Raw genomic sequence first — 24,468 nt, 5'->3', positions numbered from 1 at the left:
CATGGTTGTAGCCATGTTCCATGCACATGTCAAATTTAGCAATAGGAAGAGGTTAGAAGGCATTGCAGGTTGTGCTGGATATCACAAGTATCAGACTCAGCCTGGCTGTCAGGTCCCCCATCCCTGAATCTACATGGCCTTCTTACCTAGCACTTCCTGGACGGCCCATCTCTACCGAACCTGCACATGGTCCCACCCACCATCTTAGGTGACTACTTATTACCACAACTCCACCTCTCCCCAGCACCATCTGGAAGCATCCCACACACTACCAGCTCCCCCACTTACATGTCAAATTTCTCCCCTTCACCATCCCTGTACCTAGGCTCCTGCCCACAATGCCCCGCATTGCATCACCTCACCTCCCAACTGCCAACAGTATTCCCTCTTACCCAGCAATGTCATTCATTCTGCTGCCTATACCACCACCTTCAGGGGAGACCATGCCCCACTTTCCTGGACAACATGTAGAACAATTAGCACAGACTGATGACTGACTAGACCTCCAACTGCTCCCTAACAATGATCTGCAAGTCACCTGACAGGTTTTAGATTAGATTAGATTAGATTACTTACAGTGTGGAAACAGGCCCTTCGGCCCAACAAGTCCACACCGACCCGCCGAAGCGCAACCCACCCATACCCCTACATTTACCCCTTTAACCTAACACTACGGGCAATTTAGTATGGCCAATTCACCTGACCCGCACATCTTTGGACTGTGGGAGGAAACCGGAGCACCCGGAGGAAACCCACGCAGACACGGGGAGAATGTGCAAACTCCACACAGTCAGTCGCCTGAGTCGGGAATTGAACCCGGGTCTACAGGCGCTGTGAGGCAGCAGTGCTAACCACTGGGCCACTGTGTTGGACCTGCAGGACTTACTGTGTCCAACCCCCTGGACAGATTGCAGACACTGCCCTTAGTGGAGTGTATGAAAACCTCTGACTGGCAACAGCTTCCCATGACTTGACAGAGCACTAATCCCCTTTAAATTTGAGACACGGCTATTTGATTTTCACACATACAAACATTTGGAGTTTGCTGCACAGGCTGCTGGCATGTGCTGTCAGTGTAAGATTGACATAGCAAGCTGCCGTACAGCAACATGATATATGCAAGGTAGGAATGCTGTGAGCACTCAGGCAGCATGAAGTGAGTGAACAACTTGAGATGTAGCCTGGTTCCATTGGCAAGCTGAATGTCTATTTGTGTGTGCAAGTCATGATTTGGAGATGCTGGTGTTGGACTGGGGTGTATAAAGTTAAAAATCACACAACACCAAGTTATAGTCCAACAGGTTTAATTGGAAGCACTAGTTTTTGGAGCGCTGCTCCTTCATCAGGTGGTTGTGGAGTACACAATTGTAAGACACAGAATTTAGAGCAAATGTTTACAGTGTGATGTAACTGAAATTATACATTGAAAAATACCTTCATTGTTTGTTAAGTCTCTGATCTGTTAGAATGACCATGATAGTTTCACTTCTTTCATATGTAAATCACAAAACTTTAAAAAGTTACATTCTCAGGTTCACTGTAATAAATGGTGTCAGGCCAGATAAGATGTTGAAGGTGTTAGTCCCCTGTGTTCTGTTGTCTGTGTCATAATGTTTAGACTGACTCTAATCTAAAAAATGAGTTAACAGAGTTTTACATGGATTCATGCAGTTTTTGAACAAAGTACAATGTTTCTCTGCAAGTACAAATTCACCCCACAAACATATGTGTGTGTGTCTGTCTGTCTGGGGTGGGGGGTTGTGAGTGTCTGTGAGAGAGTGTGCATATGTGTGAGTGTAAAGGAGTCTAAGTCTAAGTCTGTGAGAGGGTGCAAAGTGTCCCTGCAGTGGTGCCAGCGTGCTCCAAAGTGCTGCACGGAAATGCAGAAGGGATGTAATCAGAATGTGCAGAGAGAATGGCAAGTGTAAGATACCCTTGGCCATGAACATGGGTGCACACAGTCACTACCCCGAACCATGGCCAGAGATATTGGTGCCAGTTTCCAAGACAGAGGTATGGAGGAGTGGGCAGTGAGCTGGAGCTACCAACATACACTCTGACTTTCATGTTGGGAATTCGTGGTATCTGGTTTCTAAGAGACGTGTGATCGCATATTACTGAGGTGAGACTAAGTAAGACTGACGGAGATCATGACTGATAATCACTATAAATAGGTTTTCTACCTGCTCACTAGCAAGATTCTCATCGTGAGGTCTGGAACTTAGTTGGAAAATGTAATTTGCAGCTCTTGATATTGAGAAAGACCTCATTCAACTTCTCACATAGTTCTCCCAAATTTTATACCATAGCCCATGTCATTCAGGATCTGGAAAAAGTTTACCCATTGACTTTGACCAGTCAGTCACAAGATACTGAGAATAATTTTTGTCAAATCGAATGCTGTGAACTGACACAATACCTGGATCACAAGTCATATCAGCAATTTCAGATTTGCAGTCACCTTCAATTTCAACAACCTTTTTAATTTAGAACAGAATTTAAATTTCAAACCATGAGAGGATTTGTACACTTATTTTCATATATGCACTTATGGCCATTGGATGAAGCAGCAAAACAATTTTATGTCAGAGTTACACATTTTACTGTCAAATCTTTAAAAGCAAACTTGTATTTCAATTTTCAAAAAAGCTATAAGTGTTATACTCATGTCAAGTTAGCATGATTTCTAAACTTTTTTTAAAAACAAAGCAGAAGGTTAAGCGCAGAATAAATCAGTTCCAAAAAGGGTATTAGGTCCATACACTCTGTGAATATAGCTTCTGACTCTATCCGATGTCTAAAATTGTGACGGCATTTGTAAAACAAAGGGGTTGGTATTCCCTCATATGTAACATAAGCATGTATTTAAACCAGAACTTAAACAAGAGTGTTCATTTTCACTGCATTTCCCAAACCACAATTTCAAATGGCACAGTGTACAAGAAAGTGTCCAACATTCTGTTCAGTATGATTGCTGACACTTTGAACATAGTTCGCAGAGCCTGACAAAAATTGAAATACCAGCATTTTATATTTAAAACATTATTGCAGTTAATTTATTTTGCACACTGCACACGCAGAGCTGGGGAGACTACACTCAATTGAATGGTCGACTAAATTCTTTACTTGATTTGAAACTTGATCTGGAAAGTTGGGTAATATTTTCAGTGCTGTCATCAATCATGATTTCGTTAATGATTTGTTGATTTTTGACATTTTTTTAAATAAAAGGAGCACACAATTCACAAGGATAAAAGGCAGGAAGTTATTTTTCATCTCTCCTAGTCAAGAATGTATGGCAGCACGTAAATGATCTGCCCCTCACCCAATAATGCAAAATCAACTCATTTAAATACTTTACTGCCACTCCAAGTGATGTACAAAGATTATTGGTGTTGCAGTACTGATTTTCACATACCTGTAATCATGAACATGTTAAACTGCCCTTCAATCATTGTAATTCACTGGCTCCAGTAATGAATTTTCACCTTTGGGGTGGGAAACAGTTACTGACCTAGGTTTTTTAACTAGGGTGCTTCCTTATTTGGCATGGAGACAAGTTCCCTGCCCAATTTAAGGGTGCAAGCAGTTCCTCGGAGCTGGAAGGTTGAAGGCTCACCGGCCTTTTGAGAAGCACCCAACTACAGAACAAGGATAACTAACCAGAAGGTGTGCTCTCTGCCACTTTGTACAAACTTTAAGCTCATAGAATAGAATCCCTAGTGTGGAAACAGGCCATTAGGTCCAACAAGTCCACACTGACCCTCCAAAGAGCAATCCACTCAGACCCATTCCCCTAACCTATTAGACTACATTTACCCTTGACCAGTCGCCTAACCCACACATCCCTGAACACAATGGGCAATTTAGCATGGCCAATTCACCTAATCCACAATCTTTGAATTGTGGGAGGAAACCGGAGCACCCGGAGGAAACCCACACAGACACGGGGAGAATGTGCAAACTGCACACAGACAGTCGCCCGAGGCTGGAGTCGAACCCCGGTCCCTGGTGCTGTAAGGCAGCAGTGCTAACCACTTAGCCACTGTGCCACCCTAAGAAGTAGATTAAAGAAGTCCAAATAAAACCTCTTCTGCATTTGTGGTTTGGGATGGGTGAGACGGCCCTGTGGAAGATGGCCTTTAACTGTAACCCTACCAAGGCAGGCAGGGCCTGGAACACAAACTCTATAGCTTGCTGCTGGGTGTTCATTTCTAAGCCATTGATCAGTCCCACATTGTGTTAGAAAACTGAAGCCAACTAGAAAATCCCCATTGGCTTCTTAGGCTTTCCTTTAACAAAGATTCTGAATAAGGTTATTTGGGTGCTGTGTCAGAATTGGCGGTTTTCTTGGTCCCCAGATGCTTGTGACCCAAAATGGCTGACACTGGATTAGACCTTTAGTTAGGCTTGAAAATTCTGCCCAGTATGTTTTATACTAGAAGTTCTTTGCCTCTTTGCTTCGAAAGTTCCTTCCCAGTGTTATAAAATTCCACAAAGTAACGCAAGTATTTTTCTTCAGTAAAGAGAATAATGTGCAATTAAAATCATAGAATTATTATTCCTGTTTTACTTATTGTGAAACTGCTTGCTTGTGCTGGATTGACATTTAGTTGAGGGGATAAAAACAGAATTTGCGGGGAAATCTCAGCAAGTCCGGTAGAAATCAGAGTTCATGTTTCGACTCCAGTGACCCTTTTTCAGAACTGATGGTAGCTAGGAAAACATTGATTTTCTTTTTCTTGGTGGGGGGACAGGGGGGAAAACAAGGGGTAAACAGATGGAGATAGAACAGTTGGACAGACAAAAGGAGTGGATAAAAGTCAATCTAGGAGAATGAATAACTGCCAATGGGGACTATTAATGACTAATAATGGGTATACAAAGTTAAAAATCACACAACACCAGGTTATAGTCCAACAGGTTTATTTGGAAACACTAGCTTTCGGAACGCTGCTCCTTCATCAACCACCTGATGAAAGAGCAGTGCTCTGAAAGCTAGTGCTTCCAAATAAACCTGTTGGACTATAACCTGGTGTTGTGTGATTTTTAACTTTGTACACTCCTAACACCAGCACCTCCAAATCATAATAATGGGTGGTGTGTAATAGCAGATCATATGATAACAAAGCCTGGTGTGGGGGAATTGGGGTAAGGACATGGGAGAAGGTGCCTCAAATCTTAAACTTGTTGAACTTGGCATTGAGTTCATCAGGTTGTAGTGTTGCCAAGTGGAAAATATGGTGCTGTTGTTCCAGCTTGTGCTGAGCTTCGCTGGAACACTGCAGCAAGCCTGAGACTGAGATATTGGCAGGGGAGCAAGTTGGTGCATTGAAGTGGCAGGCAACTGGAAGCTTAGGATCTTCTTTGAGGACAGAACGTACATGTTCTGCAAAGCGGTCACCCAATCTACGCTTCATTTCCCAACGTAGAGGAGATGACGTGAGCAGTGAATGCAGTAGATTAGAGTGAGTGAAGTGCAGGTAAAATGCTGCTTCACCTGGATAGTGAGGACAGAGAAAATGAATGGGCAGATGTTACATCTTCTGCAGATGCAGGGGAAGGTGTTGTGGGGCCGAGCAGGGGGGTTTTGGGACTGAAGGAGGAGTTGACCAGGGTGTCCTGGAGGGAATAATCCTTGAGGAAGGCTGACAAAGAAGGGGAGGGGAATGTGTGTCATGTGGTGGCATACCACTGCATGGCGGAAATGGGGGTGAATGATCCACTGGTGAAATAATAGATGAGGACAAGGAGGACTCTAATGCTGTTGTTGGAGGAAAGAGAGGGAGTGAGGGCTGAAATGCGGGAGATGAGTTGGACATTTCAGAGGTTCCCTTTTTGAAGTTGGCATCGTCAGAACAGATGCAATGGAGACAGAAGAACTGGAAGAACGAAATAGAGCTTTACAGGAAGTAGGGTGTGAGGTGGTATAGTCAAGGTTACTGCGGGAGTTGGCTGGTTTGGAGTGGACTATCCCTAGAAATGGAAACAGAGATGTCGAGGAAGGGAAGGACGGACTCAGATGGACTATGTGAAGGTGTGACTGGGGTGGAAACCGGAAGCAAAATTGATAACCTTTTCCACTTTCAGATGGCGGAGGGAAGCAGCACCGATAATATCATTGACATATCGGAGAAAGAGTTGTTGGTGGGAGCCGGACTAGGATTGGAACAAGGGATGTTCCACTAACAGACAAGCATAACTGGGGCCCATGTGGGTATCCATGGCCACACCTTTGACCTGAAGAAAGTAAGAGAAACTAAAAGTGAAGTTGTTCAAAGTGATTACAAGTTCCATATGGTGGAGGAGGGTGGTGGTGGATGGGGATGGTTCAGGTCTTTTTTCCAGGAAGAAGCAGAGAGCCCTGAGACCTTGTGGGAGATAGATATGTAAAGGGACTGCATATCCTTGGTAAAATGGAGGCAGCTGGAGCTGACTGGAAATTCTGAAACTCATGTGAGGTGTCAGATGTAATTGGGAAGCAACTGGACAAGGGGAGAGAAGACCAAGTCGACTTAGGAAGAGATGAGGAGCAGGCAGAAACAATGAGTCTGTTTGGACACTCATGTTTATGGATTTTGGGAAGGAGGTAGAAGCGAGTTGTGCGAGGTTGGGAGACAATGAACTCGGAGGCAGTGCTGGGGAGATCACCAGATGAAATGAGGATGATGATCGTAGTGGACACAATGGCCTGATGTTCCCCTGGACCATAACCACACCATGGGAGATTGGAGGTGGAGTCTGAGAGCTGGCACTCAGCCTCTGCAATGTAGAGGTCAGTACGCCAAAAAACAACAGCACCACCCCTGTCAGTGAGGTTTAATAACAAAGTCAGGGTTGGATCTGAGACCACAGAGTGCAGTCAGTTCAGTCGAGGGGTATGGGTACCAGAATGAGGTTTTGGCATGGCTTAGTGGTAATGTATTGCAGCCAGAGCAGCAAAGCTCAGTTAATTGCTGGTGGCTCACATGAATGGTCGTGGTGTTTGAGCATGCAGTTAAAAGACTAGTGGGAGAGAGATGTGGACAGACTGCATACACTCTGCAAGCTGCGTAATTTTCTAATGATTTTGCAGGAATCCTTGAAATCTTTTCACAGGTCACTTGCGCATTTGTGGACATCTGGTTGAGGACCACTGCTTTGCACCATGTCGGATGATAAAGTGCATCCTCGAACTCATGGTGTTCAATCCTGCAGGTGATATGACAATATATTCCAAAATTACATGTGAACACCATGAACTGAACTTCATTCAGGAGATGGGGGCCCCATGCAAAGGCTAGGGTGCAGGTGAAAGATTTACATTGCCACCTTTTTAGGAAACATTTGCCCTATTAAGTGCTAATCAAGCACTCTTGAGGCCAGTGCTGGGCCAACCACGGTATCAGGGGCCCTTAGGTGCCCACACCAGAGGCCAGCATCTCTTGACTGCACATAGCACTGATGGGGTAGTGGTAGGAGTTGCCTTCAATGCACCCACCAGAGGCCTGGGATCAGTGGGGCATCTAAGCCACAGATGAAAGAGGGCAGGCTGAGAATCCAAGAGGGGATGGAAAGGGTGTTTAGGGGCATGGACAAAGGCAAATACCCGATGCACATCTCTCAACAGCCCCACTGGAGCCTGTTAACATATGTGCTTTTGGGTTTGCTGTGGGACAACTGTCCTGCCTGCTGCTGGTTGGATATCAGAGGCAGTAGGATAAGGCCTTTGAGTGAGTACTAACTGCCCACTGAAGGGTCTTAATTGGCAGAGGGTGAACTTGTTGGGGTAGAGGAGGAAGGTGGTGGTCCCACCTGATTAAGCACCCCTCCACTCCAAACACACTTCGGAGGATGGAATTAAACTCCAACCCTTCCCCCCACCACCCCAAACCAGAGTCAACTGTCTTTTGCACTACTTTACTGCTATCAGTCTGAAATAAGACAATTACACAAATGATTATAGATGCCGTATTTGGTGTACATGTGTGTGCATGTTACTAGTCTGTAAGAGTGTTTTAGTTTTGTTGCTTTAATTTGCCTGCATGCATTTTCCAGTAATACATACTGGACATTCATGGACAACATTTTTTCCTTAGAACATTCATTTATTTGAAATACTTGCTCGTAATTTCATGAAATCCTTTGATAAATGTAGTTTTACATATGAATTAATGAGACAAAAGAATGCAAATAGAATTAGGTCTTGTAACAGCTTTTTGTTTGGTCAGTTCTTTCATTTTTTCCTAGATGTCTATTCCTTGATAAAGTTCAATTAATATAGATGCCAGTCATCCTCTAGAACTTTGTTTATATAATCATTTGTCAGGTGTTAGCAAATGCCATTCAAATTCTCTAAATTGGTGCAGTTAGACCACTTTAGGTCAATGTAATAACCTTTCCAGTGGAAGTGGACTTGGGATGTTGCCCTGCCCTTAAAATGGAAGGCAATGACAAAACACTGACCACATATCCCAATTCCAGACAAGTAGGAAATTCATAAATTAAAGTATAAAAATCATTTTTATAACACTTTTTGTTGTAAGCTCTAAAAATTCAGTTAATTAAAAGCACTGACAATGATTTACTTAGCTTTAAAAATTGTCCATACCTGATCCAGAATCAAACTTGGTTGCTGACCTATAAAATGAAAAATTATTTTAGTTGCAAGGACCGACACTTATGCAAGTATTGAAGGTATGCAAATTGCACAAGTTTTATATGAGAAAGGAAATACATTTTCAATTTTATACTAATACGTTGCCATTTTGATCAAGCCATTGATCCCAGAATATAAAATGGCACAGGCTCTTTACTGTGATACAACAAATTCCAAGTACTCTGTAGACAATTTGTTTGGAATCTCAAATAGAGAATGCTTCTCTTGGCTATTTAAATCCCTTGAAATCCTCCTCTCCTGGATCACACACTGTAGGAATGTACCTGTACTGTTCACTCGCAAGTAGCTTTCAGGCCTTCATTCCAAGTGGTTTCAGCAGTTAATATTGGCAGAGACTATGCAAGGCATCATGTTCTATCCTCATACAATGACAACAGATACCCTGTACATACTTTTTAGCAAGTGTCAACAGACAATCAGGATTGAAAATACTGACCTGTCTTTTCATCAGCAGCAAGTCAACACTCAATACAGAGGACACAGTGACTTACAAGGGAGTTATCAGGAATGAGGAATTTTAGATATAAAGAAAGCATGTATAGGCTAGATTTGTTCTCTCTAGAATAACACTGGAGCAAAATTTAATTGGGAGATATTTAATTTTGCAAAGCCTAGCAGATGTCAAGATTCAAACAGGCATGGATTGAAAATAATGGTTAGAATAATAAGAATGAATTGAGGGGTAAATTGTTCACACAGAGGAAGTGGGGTTTGGAACTCACCGCATGAAAGGGTGATAGAGGCAGAATTACTCATCACACTTCAAATACATAGGACTTGGATATGCACTTGAGATGCTGTATCATACATGACAACAGAGCTGGAAGTTGGAATTAGGCTGGATACCACTTTTCAACTGGAATAGTCACAATGGACCAACTGGCTGCTTTCGTTGGTGCAATTTTTTCTATCTTTCGAATCGTGCGAATGTATTCCTATCCCAGCTAATTCAGTTCAGGAACTGAACCAGCTTTTTGACTGGTACTACATACCTCATGAAAAAGATCATAAATCAAATGAGGGAGGTGATTAATGTTAGAAGTATGAGAAGGTTTGAGAAGGTTTCCATGCCATCGTGGCATGTTCAACCACTGATTATTTATTTTCCTTGGCTTTTAACTGAAGTCTTCTGTGAAATGAAAACATGAGTCTTGGTCAGGACTTGAGCTTATCAACTGACAAAGTGAGTAGCTGACCCACTCGAGCTAAGTATTACAGCTTGAAGTTTGTGCTTGGCTGACCTCACCTGCAGCAGTAGTTGGGAGAGAGTATAATTTCTTACGTTGCTTCAGGATGGGGAGCGAAAAATAAGCCAGAATTCTCATTTGCGATTCATTTCCTATGAGCCCCTTCCTGGGGGGTTACTTGTGTGGATGTTGGATGAAAATTACAGAAAGACACGATTGTGATGCAATCAGCAGTTAAAGAGCTCACTGAAGAATGTGATTTGAACAAGGTTCCAGAAAGCACCTTAAGCCCATGGAACTACATTCCAGCAGATATGCAACTGAGTGTTAACCGTGTGATGTAAATCTGACTAGAGTATCTTCTGAGAGAAAGGTGTTGGGGAGGGGGAGGGGGAGGAAACAATTGACAAGAAATAAGAATTATGAGAAAGATAAACTTTAAAGAAGTGAATAACCCCCACTGGACTGATCTCAAAATTTTGGTGAAATCTGTTTAAAAGCATGACCAATCTGGTTCCCAACTGTTCACTCCAAGTACTTTTCTTATAATTCTTTTTCTAAAATTTGAAGAGACTTTTGTTCTTACTAACTTATTGCTTTACATTTATAATGTTAATCCTAGTGATGTAATTATTTTAATCGACCTCTGTTATCTTGATGCATTAGTGAATTGCAGGTTAAATCATATTATAAATTTGGCCGCTCTGAAAATATACTTAGTAACTGAGTATGTAAGGATTTTCTGTAGCTCTTAAAATGCAGTAGCTCAAAGCCAGATGTAATTCTTTTTCACTATTTGTTGCATAGCTATCCGACTAGGCAATTTATACATTTTAAAAGGAAAAAATTCTGTCCTTGTGGGAACATCATGTTTCAGATATAAGTTAATGCTAGCTGTAAATTCAGGAGCCTTTGAAGCCCTCCATTCAGCTGTGGGAAAACTGCTGTTGGGTAATTACACTCAAGATGCTGCTGATCTGCTGTCAAGCAGAATTAACCCTCAGACTAGGCCTATCCATGCAAGCTGTTACAAGACAGCATTGTCTATACCGGACTCTCGAACCAATTAGTGAGCATGCTCTGGTCAGATTTATATCACACGTTAACACTCAGTTGTATATCTGTCCACAGCTGCCACAGCAAGGTACAAGAGTAGCTCAGCAGGAGCCAGTTAGAGGATGTTACATGCATAAAGACTGTTCAATAAAATGTATTAAACTACCTGAGAATGAGGCATTAATCTTTATTCCCCACAGCAACAGGGAGAACTGAAGTGCACTTAAAGGTTATAGCAGTATTTTGATTAAAAGTTGAGTTATAACTAAGGTTTTCATAAATGGAGCAAAAAGAAAAGCAGGATTAATTTTCAAAGTCTGACTTTATTGATATTTTATTGCATCTTCACCTATGATACAATGAAGCTGCCGGTTTTCTCAAGTGCTATATTCTTAAGGGACTTGAACCAAATGCTTCACAGTCAAAGGTAGGTGGCGGGGCGGGGCGGGGAAGAAGCAAGAGCCATATAACTGCTTAACTAGAGCTCAGGCAAGTCATTCTTATAGAGTATAATCTCAAGTTGGAAGACTACACCAGGAAGATGCTGAAACAAAGTTAAATTCTCAGAAGAGAACTCAAATATAGCATGAATGTTCTGTGTTTTTTAAATTGCTAAAGCATGAATCAGAATCACACATGATGAAGCATATATACTTGGTCAGTGGAAGTGTTTTACAACAACATTACTAGAATTTCAGTTTCTTACTATTGATGTTTAACACTCTCAAAATATGGATCCCCTCCTTTCACACTAATGTGACAAGAGTCCAAGTCTCCAAAATTTATTTTCTAAAACCATTGCACTTGTTCACTTTCCTTACCTCCTGTTATGGCTCTGAAAATATTAAACAAAAAGCACTTAATCAACTCTTCTAATACCCTCACCTTATTCTTTTCCTGCTCCTCGGATGCTGCCTGACCCGCTATGCTTTTCCAGCATCAGTCCAATCTAGACTCTGATCTCCAGCACCTGCAGTCCTCACTTTTGCCAAATATCCCATCTTCCAGCTTATCTACCTTTTCTCCCCTTTACACCTCTGAAATGCATTGAGTGACTTCCTATCTTAAAAGCATAAATATATTCAGTTGGTGTTGCAAAATCCTCCCCTAAGGTAGCAGAAGGACCTTACTGGATATCTCCTTACACCAGGAAAAGTCATCTTACCCTAGTATAACTATCTCTGTTTCATTGGAGGCATGGAACACCTATATGAACTAATTTGTTGCTCCTTGATAGCTCCCATAAAGTTGTGAGAGTGTAAAGGGGAGGGGTAGACAGTTCTCAGAAATTGATGCGCATTTTATATGTAGTCAAAATATTGTACAAAATGTTTGCACAAAATCCCTGCTTCTCTTACATATGATACATCCGCTCGATACCATGCACAGCCAAACATGTTCTTTCAAAATCCCAACTGTCCAACCTTTGGATCTCTACCTGCCACAACGTTTCTGTTGCTACTTAATCGCATAACCACATGCACGCCTCCACCTTTAATGTTCTAATCCCAGATGAAACCAATACACTCTCAAACTCTCACTCTGGCCGTACCCCCAATAAGAGAACAGAAATCAGGGACACACATGTCCCAGTTGCCCAGACTTGAAAGGACATGGTAGTCAAATAGTTTAGCCAATTACATGTAGAATAGACTGGACCATTTCAAACTTCATCAAGTTCTGAGCCTATTAAAGATGCTTATTAATCCAGTATAATCCTAGAATGTAAAGATAACTAATACCTAGCTTCTTTTCTTGATTCCAAACCATATTTAAGAACTCTTCTTCCCTATACTTTCATCCCCAACAAGTGCAAGGTTGAGGCAAAGAGACCAGTTGGCTCTGCTGGTTCTCTCTTCCATTAGCAAACCTCCATATTTTTATCTTTGTAACATCATCCACCTTCACCTGGTCTCAACTCAAATGTTGCTGAAATCTTCCATCATGCCCTCACTACCTTTCTGTCTGACTACTCCATGGACTGCTACCTTTGTACTCAATAAACTTGAGGTCATCCAAAATTCTGCTGCCCATGTCTAAACACAATAGTTCCTGTTCCCTTATCAATCCCTGCTCAACCTAGATTAGCTCCCTATTGAGTAATGTCTTGATTTTAAAAATCCCACCCTCATTTTCAAACTCTTCCATAAGCTTGCCCTCCTTATCTCTAATATCTTCCCCAGGCCCCTAACCTTCCAAAGTATTTAATCCAATTCTAGGCTTTTGTGTATTCCCAATTAAAACTGTTGCCATGTTTTTATTTTGAAAGCCCCATTAACTGGAATTCCCTATCTACACTTCTCTGCATATCAAGTTCACTTTTCTTCTTGAAGGTATTTCTGAAAACTTACTTCCTTGACCAAGCCTGATCCAATACCTTCTCACATCATTCAACATCATACTTGGTTAACTAATGTGCTTATATAATGCTTTAGGACATTCAATGCATTCTATAAGTTGTTGTTATAAATTGAGCATAGATCCTGAGGCATGTCACTACCTGCATTTTATCAACTTGAATGGCACCCACATTTCTTTTTGCTGATTTCCATCTCTTTAATATTCCTCTATATATCCATCTACATTTACTGCAAAAATTGTCCCTTAATTTTCTATGCTGCACCTAACACCATGTAGAAATCTATATATTCAATAACTGTTGCATTCCTTTTATCTATATCCTTTGTAATTTCCTTAAAAAGCTAATTTAGGTTTGTCAAGCACAAATTGTCCTTTACAAAATTACGCTATCATTTCCCAATTAGTTTTGCTTTTTAGAAAAAAGTTTTTAACCAATGACAGAATAAGACCAACTAATTTAAATGCTATTTTTAATAATGAAGGCTACTGCTCTTTGCCATTTCCTCCCCACTTTTCATTGGCACTTTGGCAATGACCTCCACCTCAAACAGATGACAATTTCTTTTTGCTCCATTAACAGTTGAATGCAGTTCTTTTTTTGAAAATGCAGAGTACTGGATCTAACAAAAGTTTTCCCGTCATCCCTCATTGATCTAAGGTTATCAAGCATTGGCAAAAATGTGTTGAGACCGCAATTAGATCAGCCACGATCATATTGAATGGCAGAACATGCACAGGTGTTTGAATGACTTGCTCCTGCTCCCAATTCATAGGTTAAAAATATCTCTATAATTTTACTCAGGTAAAATATCTCTATAATTTTATCATTCTCAAATCATAAATAGCTACCTTCACCTTTAAGTTGTCCAAACTTTGTCTATCATTGCTCCTGGAAACAGATATGCAGTTGCGACAAATATTCTTTCACAAATTTTAACTAATGATGGCAAAAATTCACTTATATTTTTAAATCAGTGTGTAGCCATATCAACTAATCTCCTACTCACTTACTACATTAAAACTTTCATGACAGCATTTGAGATAGTGATTTGAATTTGTTTTGACTGTGGTAATAGTCTGCAAAGACGTGCATTGCACAATATCATATAACAGAAACTTGTATTGTTCTCAACAAAATAAACATGACAGTGTACATGGTGTATGTTATGGAACAAGAATGACAGAGGGATAAGATAATCAAGAACCATGGTGTAAAGAGTTGAAGAATTGAAATATTCTGCTCTGAACAGCATTAGAATTGCATGTTTGCCAGACAACATTTGGAACATATAAAGCTGCCTATGTGATTATCTAATAGTTAGAATAATATCCTTGGAGATTTATGGTGGCCAATCTAATTTGAGTTAGATTGGTTTCCTTATTGCAGTATTAATATGGAACTAGGAGTAAGTGGGGTAATTTTTAAACATTTTCATAAAGTGAAAATATATCAGGAATGTGATTGTGGAGGCAATCAAGCCCAATTCACGGCCTGCATGTTTTTATTTCCTAGCAGATCAGTTAAATCTGGATAGTTTAATACTAAATTATAGCTTGAAAAAATATTTGAGAACTTCCAAATTAAAACTGATTGTGACACCATGTGGGATATTCAAGTTGCAGATGAGAAGTGTGGGCAATTTATAATAATTATTAGTGAAATTTCAAAATTATAGTCTTCAAATCATCTGGACATTATATATATAGTGGTTAATTATACTTTTGGATGGCAATTTTGATATTTAACAATAATGGCTGTCAAGATGCACACTATTGTTTATTGCTTGCAGTGAGATTAATACATGTTAAAAACAGAGAACAGTAAACATTGGCTGCAACTTTACTGAGTTTTGATCAGTCATCAATTACTTGAGAATAATAGTGATTATATTTTGGTCCAATTAAAGCATTCATTAGTAGAATTTTGATAACAGTAGATAAACTTGAACTTATCCAAAATTCACCAAAATATAATCACTATCTTAAAGTCCACCAAATTCATCCATCATTCCTGTGTTTACTGATTCATATTATCTCCCAATCAAACAATGTCTCAACTATAAAAATTACTATCTTTCATCAATCCATGGCCTTGCCCCTAACTACCTTCCAAGATAAGAAAGCAAAATATTGTGGTTGCTGTAGATCTGAAATAAAGAGAAAACATTTCTGGAAATACTCAGTAAGTTAGGCAGCGTCTGTAAAGAGAAAAACAGTTCACATTTCAGATCGACATCTTTTCATCAGATCTCTTACCTCTGACACATCTTTGCTTTTCTAATTCTGGCCAATTTTAAATTGCTCTCTTGGCAGCAGGGTTTTCAATTGATGTGGCCCCAAATTCTGGAATAACGTTTTTGAATTTCTCTACATCCTTCTCTTCTTCTAAGTCACTTCTTCAAGTCTACCATTTTGATTAAGGTTTTGGTCACCTGTCCTAATATCTCCTTATGAGGGTCAGCTTGAAATTTTGTTTGACACTGTTCTGTGAGAGATCAGACACTTTACTACATTAAAGGCTCTATAAAAATGTAAATTGTTGTTGATGAGGTTATAAGATTCTTTCAAAGCTTACAAAAACAAGATTTATTGAAACATTAAAGCAATTCAAACAACTAACAATTTTGCAGATGTTTCCGTATTGGACTCCATGATTAGTGTACTTCATTAAGCTGATGTGTCATCTTCTTGATTCATGTACAACAGGTTCTCCTCTGCAGTGTTATGTATGGTCTGAGAGTATAAGGAACTTTGCAGAGGTAATCCAGTGTGATACAGATCATACCCTCAGGGACTGGATGAAGAGCCTGTTTTCTAATGTATAGGAGGATAATTGACAATAAAGGAAGATGTTGACCTTATAAGTAATGAAACAAAGGAAAACAATGTACCAATATCCCACCCATCAAGACAGAAATATTCAATACAAATTAAAAATACATCCTACGTACGATTTCATTAATGGACATAGTAATCAGAATTGCTAACTACTTGTAAAAAAACACACTTAGTACAGCTAAAAGCTAACAATAGCCAAGAGGCAATCATATCATAAATGAAAAACTGCTAAAGTTTATTAAAGCCAGATGACCTTCAATAACAATAAAGTTGCTGCGGAACCCTGAATGTTTAAAGGGGTAACACTGGTAATCTGGACAGAGTTTTATTATCAATCCACAACATTCTTTTTCAACTGCTCAATACATTTGATGAGTAGATGGAGCTTTACTATGCCAAATGCTGCATCCTGCCATCTGTTTTTGTTTAGCTTTTAAAGTTTATGATAAGTTTGGAGTCTTGTAGTTATTTTTTGCCCCTCCCCCTAAGTGCCTTGCAATGGATTTCAGTTCATAAGAATTGTAGGTACCAACTTGGAAACAGGATTGGAGTGCAATAACAAATACCAACACATATAGGATATTTTTATATGATTGTTGTTTTGGTCATTCTGTGTATACAGGGCACAAGAATTTAATGGGAAGTCTGCCTATTATTGAGATGTTATTATTATACTTACGTAAAAAGGGGAGTTCCACAAACCACGCAACTGTAGGTCCCTTTATCTTTGTGCAGTGTGTACACTCCCGTAAAAGCACTAGAAGGGCAAATGCATTAAATGCATTAATTATAAAGCAATGTTGTTTTATACAATGTTTTGAAGCAAGTAATTTTATGTCTCATTTCCTTCAGTCTCATCCCTATTACTATAAAAAGTTTCCATTTTTACAAACAGGATCTTGAAAAAAGATTGATAATCTCTGGGCAACTGTGCATGCTGAATCATTCTGGCGATTTGGTACACAGCAGAATGCATTTTGGCTCAAAGCTCAGGAATAGAGGTTAAGGTCTGCTGCCAACACACTTCTGGAGTTTCTAAGCAAATGACTCACATTCAGTAAATTCAAACAGTATATTGTGACAGGAAGAAAGCGAAGCCTATTAACTGGGACCCCATGTGTGGTAAAAAGGCTTTTGCAAGGCATGAATGGAAACAAGCAGTTACATCATTAATAAATTTGGATTGGAGGTATTTGAATAAGTGTGCCAGAGTTTACTATATAAAAGTAGACAAAATAGTTAGCTTTGGCACGTCAACTCAGCACTAAAATCAGCTGAGATCCTCGACATTGCCACCTAACAGAGCCTTGGAAGAGGGTGAGAATTTTGTTTTTAAAAAACAGCAATGAGGGCTAGCTTCCAAGGACTACAGACATTTGAGGGTAGTTATTGAACATTTTTGACATTCCAGCTGCAAATGAGCCAATAAATACTTTCTCCACATGTGCTTCAAAAATGGGCTTAATTACGCTACCTTATTTTGGCAGCCTAGCATCTGAACACACAATGACCACCTTCAAACTAATCACTGGCAGAGGTCCATTTCCCTCTGTGTTTAGCTTTCTTTCGGATCTGGAGAAAGACTCCAAAGAAACAGTCAGCAGTCAGACTTCAGACTCTGCTACTCTGTTACCTCTTGTACTTTAGCAAAGTGAAACAATGAGACCAGAAGAACTCCACAATGTTTTGTTATCAATCATAATAGTAAAGGCAATTTGCTTAGTTGCTCTATCAAAATGATTTATTTCAATGAAGTGAGAGATCTGAAAACATGGAAGTTGTTTTAATTCTAGTAGAAAGGCCATAGAAAGGTCTGGCAAGAACCCAGTGGCACTATGAAACACCTCATCAAAACTGATGAGTGAAAGAAATCAAGCAATATTCGTTTTTTTGCATTTTCCAGATGCAAAAAGTATACTGGGGATGCCAATCATGCACCGAGATGCATAGTCATGGTCATATAGAAGGTGAAGATCAAGTAGTAAGGTCAAGTAATTGACTGACTGTAGGTCAAGAGACGAGGGAAGATCATGAGATGGTGAGCTCCACTATTGCGGTGGACAACTGCTTGACCCACATAGGAGGTTAGTGAGCAAAATTAGGGCGCATGGTATTTGGGGGCAAAGTACTAACTTGGATTGAAAGTTGGTTGGCTGATAGGAAACAAAGAGTAGTGATAAACGGCTCCATTTTGGAATGGCAGGCAGTGACCAGTGGGGTACTGCAGGGATCAGTACTGGGACCGCAGCTTTTTACAATATATGTTAATGATATAGAAGATGGTATCAGCAATAACATTAGCAAATTTGCTGATGATAATAAGCTGGGTGGCAGGGTGAAATGTGATGAGGATGTTAGGAGATTACAGGGTGACCTGGACAGGTTAGGTGAGTGGTCAGATGCATGGCAGATGCAGTTTAATGTATGGTTATCCACTTTGGTGGCAAGAACAGGAAGGCAGATTACTACCTAAATGGAATCAATTTAGGTAAAGGGACAATACAGAGAGATCTGAGTGCTCTTGTACACCAGTCAATGAAGGTAAGCATGCAGGTACAGCAGGTAGTGAAGAAGGCTAATAGCATGCTGGCCTTCATAACAAGAGGGAGCATAGAAGCAAAGAGGTTCTTCTGCAGCTGTACAGGGCCCTGGTGAGACCACACCTGGAGTACTATGTGCAGTTCTGGTCTCCAAATTTGAGGAAAGACATTCTGGCTATTGAGGGAGTGCAGCGTAGGTTCACGAGGTCAATTCCTGGAATGGTGGGATTACCTTACACTGAAAGACTGGAGCACTTGGGCTTGTATACCCTTGAGTTTAGAAGACTGAGAGGGGATCTGATTGAGACAGATAAGATTATTAAAGGATTGGACACTCTGGAGGCAGGAAACATGTTTCCGCTGATGGGTGAGTGCCGAACCAGAGGACACAGCTTAAAAATACGGGGTACACCATTTAGGACAGAGATGAGGAGAAATTTCTTCACCCAGAGAGTGGTGACTGTGTTGAATGCTCTGCCCCTAAGGGCAGTGGAGGCCCAGTCTCTGGATTCATTTAAGAAAGAGTTGGATAGAGCTCTCAAGGATTGTGGAATCAAGGGTTATGGAGATAAGGCAGGAACAGGATACTGATTAAGGATGATCGGCCATGATGATATTGAATGGTGGTGCAGGCTCAAAGGGCAGAATGGCCTACTCCTGCACCTATTGTCTATTGTCTATTGTTTTAGCTCCACAGACCCTGTGAGCATCAGCATCCAGTAGTCTCTTTGAAGACTGTAGCTTTGTCAACTGTCATCAGTGTAAACTAGCTGTAGCCTGCATAGCATTTGCTGTGATCAGGGATGATCAATTATTAGTAAAGGTGCTTGAATCATGCATTAGGCTTTTGATTTGCATAAAACACTAGCTGTTAGTCTAGTGCACTAGACTAGGAACTAATGTGACACACAACACCAATCCGGTGTAGATTGGAAGTACACACATCATTTTAATCCCTCAGTATCTGTTTATCACCTAAAATAACATGATTTCATGATGCACATTCTAAGACGATATGTCTCATTCACTCCATCCAGTTATACCTTTCTGTTCCCTTGTCCTGAGTCACATGGTATTGTTGGGCTGTCAGTCGCTCCCGCAGTTCCTGCTCTGGGAAGACCACTTTGCAGCTGCTTTTATCCCTCCGTGAACCTGAAAGAGAGAGAGAATATGGGAGAAGCAGTTCTTTAGTTCAAACCCAAATCATTTCTTTAGATGATGGCCATAGCACAGCTTTTGCACTCATTTGTCAAACGCCAAACTAACCTCCAATGCAATGCTGAATTCAGCTGAACATAGCTGATTACTTCTTTAATTCCAAGTTAAGAATGTGCAAAAGAGCCAGGTGATTCCAGTGGAGCAGTGGCCATGTGTTACAGCCAAAAGCCTTTGTGTATATATGATAGTGACTAACTCCATACTGATAGTAGAAAAGAATTGATTTCACACAGAAATTAGAAAAAAAATGGTGCAGTTCACTCAAGTTGAGAACTGACTATTTTGACCTTCTTGCTCTGAAACCATTGTACCAGTGTCACTTGGTTTTTAAAAGTACCAGCAATTAATAAGTTCAAAATGTAATGGTCAGGGGGATGGAATGGATATAATGGTGCCATTCCAGCCTACAATGTCTGTGAAATTTAAATCGAAGGTGATTTATCAATGTTACATGATACCGAGCTTTGAGAAGATTTGTAGCTCAGGTTGAGGTTCTGGATGCAGGTTTGCTCGCTGAGCTGGAAGGTTCGGTTTCAGATGTTTCGTCACCATACTAGGTCACTTCATTAGTGAGCCTCTGGATGAAGCACTGGTGGTATGGCCCGTTTTTTATTTATGTGCTAGGTTTCCTTGGGTTTCTGACATCATATCCTGTGGTGATGCCATTTCCCATGGTGATGTCATTTCCGGTTCTTTTTCTCAGGTGTGGTAAATGGGATCCAAGTCAATGTGTTTGTTGATAAGAGTTCCGGTTGGAATACCATGCTTCGAGGAATTCTCGCGTGTGTCTCTGTTTGCCTTGTCCAAGGATGGATGTGCTGTCCCAGTCGAAGTGGTGTCCTTCCTCATCTGTTTGTAAAGATACTAGTGAGAGTGGGTCATATCTTACCACCCCCGAGAAAAAGAACAGGGAATGACATCACCACAGGAAATGGTGTCACCAACCCAAAGAAACCTAAACACATAAATAAAACGTGAGCCAATGCACCACTGCTTCATCCGGAGACTCACTGATGATGATACCAGTATGGTGATGAAACATCTAAAACCAAACCTGCCATCTCAGTGAGCAAACATCCCATTATATGATATTGTTTGTCTGCATCTTGTCAGTTCTTCCTCTGAGTAAACTTCACAGAATTGGACTTGCGGGCACAAGAGATTTTCCCAGATCACTGTGATGTAAATGGGCAATATACATTATCCAGCTTGGATAATAAGACAGCTGTACCTCCTTTTAAGAAAACCTGCAAGATATCTCTTGAGCATTAAGGTGCTTCAATTATAATTTATTTTCATTCGCATAGAAGAAGTGATTTCAGTTGTTCAAATCTATTGCAAATCTTGTAAACTCAATAGCTCAGGCAAATTACATTTGCACTTTCAAGTCAATGAGCAAATGATGCACCACACAAAACAAAGCTAATTATGGTAATAACAAATAAGAATTTAAAATTATTCTCATGGAAAATATGAGCATATCAAAATGCAAGCCAAATATACAAAACATGTGAAAATTGGGTTATTTTGATTTGAATGTTATGGCAATATTCAGATGTTTGGTTTAACCAGAAACAGTTCTCTTAATAGAACTTGTACTTCTCATGGATTTGATTCACTTATTTAAAGCTTTAAAAATGAAAGACATGATGTTCCCCTCACTGGAAGTGGTAAGAAGGGTGGGGAGAAGGGTCGGTAACAGGGCGAGTTGGTCTTAGAAAAAAACTCATCTCCTTCATTGGAGACGGTTTTTGAAAGTCCTTCCCCAGTTCTTCCTCTGGATCCCCTGGCCTCCATCCTAAAGGAGGATAAAACTAAAATGGCTGACAGCTTCTGATGACCGAAGCCATCAAGGTCAAGGCCTGTATTAAGACAAGATACTTACCTGACAGCTCTGAATTAGTCAATTGGTGGATGATGGGCTACGTTATGGAACAAAGAACAAAGAAAATTTACAGCCCAGGAAAAGGCCCTTTAGCCCTCTAAGCCTGAGCTGATCCAAATCCACTGTCTAAACCTATCGCCCAATTCCTAAGTATTCCTCTGTTCCCCACCAACTTATGAATCTGTCCAGACGCATCTTAAATTAATCTACCATGCCTGCCTCTACTACCTCTGCTGGCAACGTGTTCCTGGTGCCTATCACCCTCTGTATAAAGTACTTGCTGTGTCTATCCCCCTTAGACGTTTCACCTCTCAATTTGAAAGCTATTATTGAATCCTTCACCCTGGGAAAAGGCTTATCTCTATCTACCCTGTCTATACCCTTCATGATTTTGTAGATCTCAGTCAGGTCCCCCCTCAATCTCCTTTTTTCTAATTAAAAAAAACAAACCTAACCTACTTAACCTCTCTTCATAGTTAGCACCTTCCATACCAGGCAACATCATTGTAAACCTTCTCTGCACCCTCTCCAAAGCGTCCACACCCTTCTGGTAATTTGGCGACCAGAACTGCACACAGTATTCTAAATGCGGCCGACCCAATGTCTTGTACATTTTTAACATGACCTGCCAGCTCTTATACTCAATATCACATCTGATGAAGTCAAGCATACCATATGCCTTCTTGACCACTCTATCCACCTGTGCAGCAACCTTCAGGGTACAATGGACTTGAACTCCAAGATCTCTCTGCTCACCAACTTTTCCTAAGGCTCTTCTATTTACTGCATAATTCGCTCTAGAATTAGACTTCCCAAAATGCATCACCTCACATTTGCCTGCATTGAACTCCATCTGCCACTTCTCCGCCCAACTATCCAGTCTATCTATAATGTCCTATATTCTTTGACAGTTGCCTAAGCTTTCTGCTACTTCACCAATCTTCGTGTCATCTGCAAATTTGCTGATCATACCAACAGTGCCCTCTTTCAGGTAATTTATGTCTATCACAAACAACAGTGGCCCCAATACTGACCCCTGTGGAACACCACTGCTCACCTTGCTCTATTTCGAGAAACTCCCTTCAACTACTACTCTCTGCCTCCTGTTGCTCAACAAGTTCTTTATCCACCTAGCTAGAACACCCTGCACACCATGTGACTTCACTTTCTCCATTATTTTACCATGGGGAACCTTATCAAATGCCTTACTGAAGTCCATGTATATGACATCCACAGTCCTTCCTTCATCTATCAACTTGGTCACTTCCTCAAAGAATTCTATTAAGTTGGTAAGGCACAATCTCCCCCACACAAAACTGTTGCTATTACTGATAAACCCATTCTTTTCCAAATATAAATAGATTTTATCCCTCAGTACCTTCTCCAGCAACTTTCCCACCACTGATGTCAGGCTCACCGGTCTGTAGTTACCCAGAATATCCCTACTACCCTTTTTGTACAGGGGGACATCATGAGCAACACTCCAGTCCTCCAGCACCTCACCTGTGTTTAAGGATGCCACAAAGATATCTGTCAGGGTCACAGCTATTTCCTCTCTCAGCAACCTGGGATAGATCCCATCCGGTCCTGGGGATTTGTCTACCTTAATATTAGATAGAGTCATGGGCCAACACACTGATTCCCACACATAATACATTTTCTCATATCTTTTCTAATATGCTGCTGGCAATTTAGCAGCAAATGATGTGAACTGGATATGTACTTCAGAGTTTAATAAAGCAAAGTTGATAATTTAACAAGGTTTTAGGGCTTTTTTAAAACATGCAAATGGTTTAGGTGCAGTAGTCCATTCAAACTTGAACCTCCCCTGCTATTCAATAAGGTCATGGATAAGATCGGATTGTGACCTCAAAATCAACTTAATCCTGAAAATCTTTCACCCCTCTGTCTTCCAGGAATCCATCCACTTCTGCCATAAAAAAAACGAAGAGCCTGCTTCCATCACATTTTTGGGAAGAGTTCCCGAAATCGCAACCCTCAGGCAAAACAATTTGAATTACTCCTTTTGGGCGAGCACTGATTTTTAAATTTACTTCTAGGTTCTTCCAAAAGAGGAAACATCTTCTCCACATCTATCTTGTCAGCAGCCCTCAGGATTTTAATTGTATTAATCAACTCAAAACTCTGGCTGTAATGGAAGATTTGTGATTTATGTATAAAATGTCTACCAATATTAACTATTTTAGAGTTGGGATTTTAAACCAGTAATATATGGGTTTTGGTCTGTGTAAATGAAGGATTTTAGTGATGAACTTGTCAGCATTTGTGGAGCCATTTTTTAAAAAATCTAGCATAAGTGAAAAAAAATCGCTAGAGTGTTGATGTGAATTTGTTTGCATTGGAAATGTTTGCTCCTGGACAGAGTAAATATAGAGGATAATTAGCTTGCTTCCAGAGAGGAGAACCAGAATTGAACTTTGATTGCTTAGAGGAAAAGCCCATTCTGGAAAACAAATTGATTTTCAGTTTGCAGAAGTTGTGGTTGGTGTTAGATGTTAAATAGTTCTTTCTGAAGAAAGGAAATCATTCAGAACAGTGAGGAAGTAGGTTACCTCATTTTAAAGATATCAGGGTGAAAATTCCAGACCAGAATGTTTGATGTTGCCTGGACTGGAGTGGAGTGTATCAGCTGTAAGGAGAGGTTGGACAAACTTGGATTGCTTTCATTACAGCATTGGAGGTTGAGTGAGCAACCTGAGAAGT

The 24,468-nt window shown here is 40.4% G+C and overlaps 1 protein-coding gene across 2 annotated transcripts in view; it reads right to left on the bottom strand.

Moving 5' to 3' along the window:
• Window positions 1–24,468, bottom strand: part of msrb3 (methionine sulfoxide reductase B3) — a 131,847-nt gene that overhangs the window by 61,947 nt on the left and 45,432 nt on the right. For both annotated transcript variants that reach the window (XM_043709653.2, XM_043709654.2), the window contains 3 exons: window positions 19,685–19,793; window positions 16,781–16,858; window positions 8,591–8,619 (listed from right to left, as the gene is read on the bottom strand). In XM_043709653.2, coding sequence (XP_043565588.1) covers window positions 8,591–8,619; window positions 16,781–16,858; window positions 19,685–19,793 — 216 coding nt within the window. The remainder of the gene's footprint in view (window positions 1–8,590; window positions 8,620–16,780; window positions 16,859–19,684; window positions 19,794–24,468) is intronic.

Source organism: Chiloscyllium plagiosum, unplaced genomic scaffold (genome assembly GCF_037043375.1).
Source record: "Chiloscyllium plagiosum isolate Xiang-an unplaced genomic scaffold, Cpla_swu_hap1 HiC_scaffold_19, whole genome shotgun sequence".
In the NCBI taxonomy this organism is placed as follows: Eukaryota; Metazoa; Chordata; class Chondrichthyes; order Orectolobiformes; family Hemiscylliidae; genus Chiloscyllium; species Chiloscyllium plagiosum.
This window is presented reverse-complemented; position numbering and strand designations above follow the sequence as displayed.